The sequence below is a fragment of the Mastacembelus armatus genome, chromosome 20 (genome assembly GCF_900324485.2).
Source record: "Mastacembelus armatus chromosome 20, fMasArm1.2, whole genome shotgun sequence".
Classification (NCBI taxonomy): Eukaryota; Metazoa; Chordata; class Actinopteri; order Synbranchiformes; family Mastacembelidae; genus Mastacembelus; species Mastacembelus armatus.
In genome coordinates, this window is record NC_046652.1 from 18,002,087 (window position 1) to 18,013,085 (window position 10,999).

Sequence of the window (10,999 nt, forward strand, 5' to 3'; positions counted from 1 at the left end):
AATAGTCAAGATGGTAAAATATTACACTGTCGTAGGACACCAGTATTGGAAGACGTATAGTCTCCTCGTGTTTATGCTTTTAAAATATAGCAGTTTTGACAAAGAGATAGAATTTAATTTTAAAAAGAGCTCTGATATCAGACACAATGCTGGGTTGATCTAAAAACAACTATGTTTCCACATCACAGGATAATGTTTGATTTTCTATATTATTATTTCCATAAACCCCCATACAAACACTAAAACTAACCAATTACTTTGTGTGGACTCAACTTAATGTGCATGAATCCGGAAACAGATCTAATTCATTCTGATCTCAGCTAGTTGTTATGAATAACAATAACACTGCTCCACTAGAAGCCAGATTAGTGTAAACCAAGCACAGCTTACTCTTTCTGACTTAAAGTAATGGCCATTTGAAAAGGTTTAGACAACAGAGGTCCACAGGATGAAGAAGCTAAAGGAGGCTGAGATTTATAGACATTATTGTACGTACATAAAAATCATTGTTAGCTTTTGTCAGTTTGTCCATTTAAGGTACATTTCAGCTGAAAATTAGCACATTAGTACATATTTGTTGTTATTGTTACTGTGACTCTACAGCTACAGCACAATGACAGTTGCCAGCCTTTTTAAACCTCTAACAATAGATTTTTCTGCATCTCTTCTCAGACATTAATTTTAATAAATGTGTCAGCTCCAGACCAAATGAACAGCTCACACTTAATACACTTGGGTATAATGTACCAGTCAGACAAGCAACAACTAAGAAGCTGTCTGGCACATCTGCCTGCAGGCTCCAGTGAGACCTGAGGTGTTTGTAGTGGAGATGAATGCTGGAGGAGCTCTGAATGACACCCAATTGGTAGAAAGTGCATCAACCATCAGTTCAGATCTAGGGCAGTCGGAGAGGCTGTGCGACTGTGACACACAGCCATGTAGGGCACATTTTGTTGCTGGGTATCAATGATAAGAACAGTGACAATCGCACAAGGAAGTACACACAGTGGATATGTGTATCACTACACTATTGTCAGGTTTCACCTGCACTTTTCGAAGGGCATAGCAGTCCTCTGGTGCAGGTTTACCCATGTCATGATTGATAATTGTTCACATCGTGATCCGATTGTGATAATTTATCTCAGAATCGCCCGATGTGATCGTTCGTTCGGCTTGGCTGGAATAGAGATTTTGGTTTTAGATATTATTTGGCTACACAGTTTGCTTTGTAGTGATTGTTCTCTGTTAATGTGTTTCCTACACTGTCGGATGTTTTCAGAAGTAACACTCTGTTGAAGGGTACGAGGGTAAAAGAAGGGAAGGAGAGGTAGGACGATGGACAGACAGTTGAGGTGGCCCTACACCAAATCAATGTAATCACAGCCCTCATCGGACAGCCATTCAATTTGAAGGGAGCTTGGGCAGTAGGAAGGAGACAGTGAGGCAGGATGGGACTAAAGAAAAATAGAGCTTCACTAGCATTCAGGTGTCTGTGAGGGTATCTAGCCCTGCCTTCGTCTCATTTCCTCCGCTATCCTTTATTGGCTCTGATGAGCTCAAAAGCTATTGTGTGACCAGGGTTATTTAAAAGCAACACCCCCCTGGAGAAAATTCCCGAGGATCCCAGGCCCCGCTCTTATCGCACACAGCCAAAGCAGCACCACCTGAACCCCGAGGGCCAAACACATTGATGGACTTGTCCTTCACTCTTGTCCTGCAGTTCACTTACAGAGCATGAACAGAAACTGTGGCAAAGCTTTGTCAGTGTGGCATATGAGGAATCAGAACCACAGCAGATAGAGGAACTATTCAAACTGGATGCTCAGCAGTTTGGGAGTTTTACAGCTAAACTTGACCAGCCTGTGAATTTTTCTATAGTCTCTTTATTCTGAAACAAAGCAAATGAGTCGTCATATCCTGCATTTGAATCTCACTATATTAGAGATGATGGTCTTTCATCAGCGTCTTGAACGAGCCTGGTGAAAAGTGTTTGGTCCGACGAGGTTGTACAGGTTGACTTTGCTCAGCTGGCTTCCGGTGCCCCCCGATGCCTCACCTCGGTTTGAGCTGCATGAGAGTCCTAAGGTTTGTTGTGGTTGTGGAGTAAGGGGCCGTTCACGTTCCATTGACGTACGGCTCCTTCTTTTGAAATTATATGAATTATATGAATAGCTATTGGCTAATTAGTTAACGTTAGCGGTGATGGATAACAGTTTGTAGTTTGCATTAATGTAAAAATAATGTATCATCATGTTCACCAGCTTTTACCAGCTCTGTGCCTACGTGTCCTTAGGTGGTCTGGGTATCCCTGTACCATCCTCCATCCTTTCTGAGCTTTGTACTGCAGGTTGTTATGGAAAGGGTGAAGCTGATTGGTTGGTTCTTGTCACTTGGATAGAGATAGAGATCCTTGAGATTTGTTTTTTTTTTTTTTTTATCTTGCTGTGGAAATAGATGCACTTGGAGAAACGGGTGCACTGCAACATGTGCGTCACAACCAAGTCACTCTCCATCCTGAGTGTGCTCGCCATGCATCTCCATTTAAAATAACAAACTTGAGAATACAAAAAAGATGCGACATGTGCTATTTGGGGTTTAAATGATCTTGAAAGCACTCTGACTAAGTGTTTCAGGGATTTAAACCAGAAGTCATTCACTTCACAACCGTTGCTTTTCCTGTAAGTCTTTCCATACCTGTTGCTTAAATGATCGTCCTCCACAGGAACACCATAAAGGACACTTTTGAAAACCCGGCACTACTTCTGTGATACATTATAGATGCAGTGCGTAGCCATAAACACACATGCAGTCCTGTAATGTGACTCTACACCACCCTCAGACACTAGACCATGCTTCTGTGTGCTGTACATTTATGAATCCCATAACCAGAGGCTGTAATTCTCCCTCTTTCATGTCTACCAAACATTCCCCCAAAGAGAAATTGATCAAGTCTTCAATAAGGGAAAAATCAAACTGGCTATTACAGAAACAGAGTCAAGTCCATTGAAGGGATGAAATGAGCCATGAATAGAGCGGAAGAAAGGAAAAAAGCAGGATGGATTGGAGGGTCTTTTGTTCAAAGAGGTGCATCTGCACAAGAGAGAAGAGATGGGTAATAAGAGACTTGGAGGATTGTTACTGTGGCAGGCAATTCATTCCAGCTCCAAGGAGCTTTAGAAAAGAAGGGCTGAGATTGGTGAATGGAGGAGTGAAGACAGGAAAATGAGTGTGGCAAGAGGGGAGATGATCTGCAGGCATGTATTGTGGCATTGTACATCAGGTATTGTACTATAACAAGCTGCCTGTCAGACGCTCAGATCACAGGCGACTGTTGTCCACCCGTCGCAATCTATCTGCTGATTTTCTATGAAGGTGCCTTTAACATTTCATGATGTATTAAATAACTGGGTGGGAAGTCAATGTGCCTGCAGGCAGTTTTCCAGAATTAGAGTAGATATAATGTTCAAGTAGCATTTACCTGTCAGATTTTGTTAGCCCAGGTGCTACACTAGAGCTTTGTCTCTGGCAGTGTGACACATATTGCACTTGGCGTTTCTTATTTTGGTGAAACCGTCATCTGTGGCGATATACATAGCAGCATATTGCTCTGTAGTTCACAGCAAACACCTTACATCAGAAAGTTTCCCCTTTACTCATGTCAAGAGGAAACCACAGTGAGGGACATATAATAAATAATAAAAAATAATGGGAGGTTTTTCCTTGTTGTTACCGAGCTTTAAGGTTGTTAATATTAAACATATTATAGATGGTGAAGTTTCCAACAAACCCCTAACCTCTAGGTCAACACTAGACAGGAAATGAAGTTATTTCAATAGTCCAATGCAGTATTATATTTCCAACAGCACACAAACCTCTGAAAAAATATACCTTGTCATTTTAAAACTCTGGGTTTAGCACAGTTCAACAAAGATGTTTGTGAGTATTAGATTTAGTTACCTTGGGACAGAGCTCCTGTTGTCTGTCATCTGTGGAGCTGGTGTGATATTGTCCTACCTGATTAAAATTAAAAAACTATATCATCTGCAAATGAAGCAATAACAAAAATAGTTTTGGTTTGCAGCCCTACTTGTGTTTCTATCTAATCTAAATCTAAAATGTCTGCCTATAAAGGCCTATTTTCTATTGTTGCAAGCTAAACAATACGGTGTTTTCAAAGCTTCACTCTTCATACCACTGAGTCAGATATTCTCTGTTCCCTTTAACCAGGATGTACTGAGAGAGTGGATCCAAATCCACTGTCATAGCTCTGCCAACACCTGAGTTCTTGACACCAGTAACTAATTCTCAGCTGCACATATGTGACTGCCACTCTCCTTCTACCTGTGTCTCTTTTTCTGTTTCCTTCACTCAAAGCTGTGTGCTTTGCTGGCAGGGCTGCATTTTTCATAGAGACAGTAGGGAGGCAAGGACCGAGTCCAAAGCGTAGGGAAGGGTTGATTTTTTTCTGACTGGAGATAATATTTATAGCGTAGATAACTGCAGATTGTTCACTGCAGACAGACGAGCACTCGCACAGGCAGCAACACGTTGGTTATGTGTTTGATGGCCCTCACGTGTCCACCTTTCCCTCTGTGTGTCTCTGATAGAGAATCAACGCTTCATATAAACAGACGTGCAGCTTTTGCCTCCAGGAGAGAGTGAGATAAGGGTGAAGGAAGGTTAAATGACACGACAAAGAGAACAGACAGACAAACCACATAATGCAAAACACCTATAAAATGTTCGTTTGTTAGAAAACTGTCTTGCTCACCTGCCTGTGAATACGCTGAATGACGCAGCAGTTAAAAATGTCCTCCATGCTGTGTTGTCTTCACGTCAGGGCTGAGCGGCGCTGAGTACCAACACCCAGGGAAGGCCTCGTGTGTGAGCGTCAACTGGACGCTGGGTGACACAGAGTTGGAGGTGATCAACACCGCCACGGGACAGAGACGTGATTCAGGGACACCCTCACGTCTCTGCAAACACTCCCTGTTCACCCGCTGGAGCAGACTTTATCGCAAGGTGAGGCCAGTCATCCACAGGATGGCACAATTAGAGCAGGAATTTCTCACTGAGGAGAGATAATATGGGAAACCAATGCCTCCTATTAACGGCTGAATTATATCTTAGCTGTGGATTACAAAATCAGGTGAAAGCACTTCCCACATGTGGATACCTGGGAAATGTTCCCAGCTGAAATTTAACACAAGGTGAAATTTGAATCAAGTCTGATGAGTTGGCGTATCACATTTTTAGTACACCCACTGGTCTTCAAACCAGTTTAGCTGAGGGACGTGAAGATTGTGAGAGTCAGCTGTGACCGTCGGCCTGCATTTACATTTGTCCACTAAACGTCTTTAATTTGACTGAAGGTCATTCTGTCCAAATTAAAACAAAATACCTTTCACTAAAACTTCATTTAGTAATTGATGCTTTGATTTCCTGTCCTGCCTCTATCAAAATGTTTGATTCTAAGCAAAACATGAGAAGATGTTTCATCAAAAACAAGCCTTTAAGAGAAGTAGACTTTGGATATTGTGTGTACCAAAAGCTGATTGTTACCAAATGTGCATGTTTGTTATCTAGTGAAGACACTGGAAACTCTTCAGACAGGCCCTTATCGTTCCTACGTCATGCAGTGGCCCACCTCTGGTTCCTCGCTCCACAGTCCTTTTGACTTCTGCATTATGGTAGAAAAGGCACAGGTGTAACGTTAATGTTCTACACTGGCACAAATTGGTACACAGCCATTTTTAATATCATTAATTACACAGTGTTTGGCTTGTTATGACGTATCGGCTGTGGAAAAAGTCCAGCTAGTTTAAAATGTTAATTTAAAGCCTCCTTGTATTTTTTCACTCGCTGGGAAATATAATAACGTAGGCTACTGTTTCATTAGCATGAGCGTAAACAATAATGACATTTTTATAGCAATAAATATGTTTCCCCACTCTGATCTACTGGGAATGCTCTACTGCTGGAACCCAAGCTCCATTACTCAGTTGTCCTCGAGGCCAATATGCAATCCATTGCCATCAGGAGTCACATGCACACACGTGAAACGCTAACCACAGGGATGCGTGCCAACAAAAAGCCCAGTCACATGTATTAAAGCCACAGAGCGGCGGGGCTGCAGGTGAACGCTCTGCAGACGATAGACCGTGTGGAATTTCCTCTCTGCCGTAGATAAATTTGTCGGGCCGGAAACATCTGCCTTCTCTGCAGCTTATCAAAAACCGGCAGCTCGGATCTTTAACGGCAGCACACAGGCCCACATTACACTTTCATTTCCAGTCTGAAACTTTATGTAACAGACAGTGCTTGCGTTACCAAATGGCGGGCCGTTAAAGCATAATGACTATGAAACCATAATTATTGGGAGAAATACTCGAGGAGGCCCCCACCCTAAGCGCTCCCTGCGCGCTGCATATGAGGGCCACGCAAGAGCAGTCGCACTAATCTCCAAAAGAAACTTTCACTTCCTCCCTCTCTCTCTGTCTCTCTCCACCAATCTTCATTGTTTCCCCTTGCGACAATAGGAATGCACAAAAAGCACAGAGAATGTTCAATTGCTTGTGAAATTTAAATGGGGAGATTACACAGCTGTTGAAGCCCCCCCACCACCCTCCCACCCTCACTCTAATGCATTTGTGCCGGCTCATTCGTTTTGTTTTGCTCGCTCCTCTTCTTTTCTCAGCCACCCCTCCAACCCCAGCCTTACCAAACCTTTAGCCTCTCTGGCCCGGCTTTACTTTACGTCTTTGTTTTTACTCCCCATCTCCATGTCTGTGTCTGTGTCCCTTTTATCTGACTCCCGACTGCTGCCTTTCTCTTTTCCCTCTCCTCATTCTCTCTCACTTGTTCGCCCTCTTCAGTTGGGGATCCACGCGTCTGGCTCAGCAGACCGCCAGCTCATGTACTGCGAGGCCAAGATGGCGGCGTGTCCTTACCAGACAGTGAAGCAGCAGTGGTTCAGATCTCTGCAGGAAACAGGCCTCGGTACCTGGGTGAAGAAACCGCCCGAGCAGGACCAGTTCCTGCTATCGGTCTGAGGAGGAGAGTGTGTGTGTGTGTGTGTGTGTGCGTGTGTGTGTGTGTGTGTGTTTGTTTAACCTTTATTTTTCTGTAGAGCAAGGACATCCTGCTTCACACCTTCATACCTGGACTTTTCCCAGTCTAACCCCTAAAACCAACACCATCATCCCACCAGTTCAAAAACATCAAGAGGCAGGTCAATAAGGATGAGCTGCAGAGAAAAGGGACTTAAAAAAGGACTTTTTCTATGACTCGCCTTTCTTTAAACACACAAACACACACATTTAAGCAAACACACCCCCTTTGACTGTCAAGAAAGGGTGGGGTAACCTTGAGCAAAATGAAAGGCAGCCGCTATCTTGTCATCAGCTATTTCTGGGCCCCAAGGCTCCTGCTGAGGAGCAGAGCCATGGGGGGAGAGAGCGAGAAGGAGACAGGGAAAAAGAGAGAGGGCTCCACGTCCAATTACCGGCCCTGTCAGGGTGATGGCTGATAGAGGAAGAGGAAAGTAAGAATGAGTGAGGAAAAGAGAAGAACCGACCAGTACTACCCGCCGGCCCATTTCACCTTCCTCGCTGTCATTTCTGTCTTTGTCCTCCTCCTCTGACCCACCTTTTGACTCCTGATTTGTGTCTTCGTACGTCTCCAGCTCTCCGTTCTTTGCCCTGTTTCCTATTCCCTCGCTTCATCCACCTATTTCCTTCTCATCTCTCTTTTCTTGCCTCTCTCCCTGCCTTTCAAGCGAGGCAGGGTTTAACATGACACGACGACAGGTTAATACCTTTTTTTTTTCCCTTCCCATCTTCACCCCACTGGGTAGACAAAGTAAGAGGATCAAGGTGAGGCGCACAAACGTAACCAGCACGCCTTCAAGTGGAAAAGTGTTGATGGGGGAGTGTTTTTCTGGTTTCTTCTAATTTTTTCACCTGGATCACCTCAGTCTTTCTGCATTTTTGGCCAGTGTGCGTACATCCGAATCAAAGCCCTCGTGACCAGGAGCGAGCTTCGTCGTGTTCGTCAGAGAGGCCTCGTTGACCCGATGAACTTCTGCTGCCTCCTCTGAGGCCGTGACCACCCTGAGCAGATTATAGCGAAGGTGGCAGAAATTGGTTTGCTCCGTGTCAGTCCTGTTCTCAGGGTGAGGGATCTTTATTTATATCTGTTGTTCGGTTAAACACGTCATCATGTCTGAGTTTAAAGCACATGAACATATAAATATCACTACCATGTAAGTTTATGCTCGTCTTTGCATATTTCATACAGTCTGTAAGTGTTGATATTCATTAGGGTCATGACTGTGTCATTCTGTTAATGCCGTGTTCTTCTTAAGCAATTCAGGCAGGCATCCAAGCCGCCGCCGCCACCGCCACCGTGGCTCAGTCACAGTGAATCTGAAGTAGTGACAGTGACATCTAGTGGTGCTTCTCTGTTGGTGTTTTCCCAGTGACGCTCCTGCTGAGACATCAACTCTCAGTAATTGTGACAAATGTGTGTTACATGACATACAAATAAAAACTGAAGATTTACAAATGTGTGTGGAAAATCTGTGGATAATTTATTGTGTTCACAAATGGGGCGTCCAATCCACAAACTAATGCTGAACAATTTGAACAGATGTAAACGAATTTGAAAAAATAAATACAGACTGAATTGCCCTTGAACAATTTGAGAATTATTGTCCATTTTTTGGGAAATATAGTAGAACATGCAGAACATGAGTCTGTGTCGTTATGATCAGATACCATCTGAGCACTTTGCTTCTAAAAAGTGTTTTTTGTGTGATCCTTTTAAACTTAAACTCGGTTTAGTCACCAGGTCAGTGTGTCCTTTTTTTTGCTCTTTTGCTTTTCTTTGTCACCACTTTCACGTTTGTTCAGTGCGTGAAGATTCTGACTGTAAATGGAGATTTAACTAAGAAAAAGCAAAGCAGAATATTCCATGTACAAACAATCCTGGTCTAATCTAATTGGCTGACATTCTTTTTAAACCTTTCCCATTTTGTAATCACACATCACAAGAGCTGAACAGACAAATTTCCACCTATTGCTTGAATGTAGAAAGTGTCAATTAGACACCAGGCAAAGAGTCTCACTCATATCGATGCATATATCTGTGCGTGATAAATGAAATAACTGTTTTGTTTTTTAGAAACATATTTTCACAGGAAACCTTTTCTCAAAGCTAGTGTGATTTAAATACTGATGCCTGTTAAGGTTGTGATGTATTTATTTGTAAAATTCTTTTAACTCCATCAAATTGTTTGATATTTTGTGACCTTAGGTTTCTAAAAGTTCTGTCAAGAATTCACTAAAAATGTTTTTTTTTTGGTAACTGCTTAACATTTTTATTTATAGTATATATCCTGAGATCTGTTTGTTGTGCTCTCAAACTCTACCACTGCTCAAACTGGGGACATCCACTGACATCACCAGCTTATTATTAACTGGTGTCTCTCTGCAGAGCATAGTCAGCGTTCATGATATTAGATAGAAGCCACTTAAAAGACCATGAAATTGTGCCAGATCTGACTTTAAGACTGACTTTGTCAAGACGTCGACTAGTTTAAGCCTTTTTCTTACTTAAAGTTGGAGAAAGGTTAAATTATAATGTTTAAAAGATCATTTGCTAATCGAAGCTGCTCAGCCTATTAACTCGGGTGATATTTAGCCATATCAGCAGAAAGACAGAGGAGAAAAGAAAGAGACAGCATCAGTAACGAAGAGAAGACATAAGCCAGAAAAAGCATCAGGAAACATTTATAGAAAACCAATATAATTTATAATACAAACCAATATCATTTATAATATAAACCAATATAATTTTTAATGAATTATAAAAAAAAAAGTTCCTGAATTTTGAAATTGTTTTTGGTAAAACCTTAGTTAAAAAAAAAAATCATCCTTATTAATCAATTAGTTATTAAAATCAGAAGACTCTTCTAAAAACATGTGATTATATTATTTTGTTGTTGAAGGTGTGAAAATGTGAAATGGTGAAGCCATGAGGTCACAGTTTGTTTGTGGATTGAACGGTGGTACATTTGTCAACACAAAACTTCATGCACTTTTTCAAATATTAGTTATTTGTAGATCACAAAACGCGACTTTCTCACCACTACTGAGACTCATTTCTCTGCGTAGTACTCACATGTGATCTGTATCCACTTACTGCAGTAATGTTACAGGTTCGTTAAGTATTTTCACTTAAATTTGCCTTCAGGGATGAATAAGGTTTATCTTACCTTTATCTGGTTTTGGTCAGTCAGTATTGCTCAGCTCTGCATCTTAAAGTACTTGAAGACGCAGTTTAGTCTTTTTTGAATGATGCATTTGAAGGTGCCAGTTTTTTTCCTAAAACACTAAATAGGTAAAGTGTGGTGGCTCTGGCTTTCAGACATGACAGTACTAAAAATATTTTTATGCCAATGCAGAGGCTTTTTCATCTTTTAGATGTTTACTTTTGATTCCACAACAAAATAGAGAAATAAAAATCTGCTATGTGCTAGTTGGCGTGGACGGATTGGTCTTTTAGGGGGCAAACCTTTGCTGTCAGGTCTTTATTGCCCACCCACCACTTTTACATCAGTAGTTTTTTTTATGCACCAGCTTGTTCGCCTCTGCTAAAATACCATCAGGCCCCAGGTTTTGTGAATTGTAGAAAAACATTAGGAAATTCACCAACATGTGGTGCAAGACTGAATGAGATGTGGATCATGGGGAGTGAAGAAAGCTGACAAGACGAGGTACAACAGGGCAGGAACCTTTTCATAAGACTTGCATTAGTTAATGTAAAGTTTCTGGTACATCGATAATTCACCAGATCCAGATCACTACTGCACAACTGGGACTTTTGGGGCTCCGGACAGTACAAGCCCTAGTTGGTGAATCAGTCAACTGGACTAGAGGCAAAACTCAAGGTCATTGTTCAGATTTTCAGTTTTTCAAATATATGCATCATCCACTGC

General features: G+C 41.9%; 1 protein-coding gene across 1 annotated transcript in view; it reads left to right on the forward strand.

Annotated features, from left to right (window-relative positions):
* Positions 1-7,840, forward strand: part of adarb2 (adenosine deaminase RNA specific B2 (inactive)) — a 174,258-nt gene extending 166,418 nt beyond the window's left edge. The window contains exons 9-10 of the mRNA XM_026292335.1: positions 4,841-5,022; positions 6,876-7,840. Coding sequence (XP_026148120.1) covers positions 4,841-5,022; positions 6,876-7,052 — 359 coding nt within the window. The 3' untranslated portion in view covers positions 7,053-7,840. The remainder of the gene's footprint in view (positions 1-4,840; positions 5,023-6,875) is intronic.
* The last annotated feature ends 3,159 nt before the right edge of the window (positions 7,841-10,999 follow it).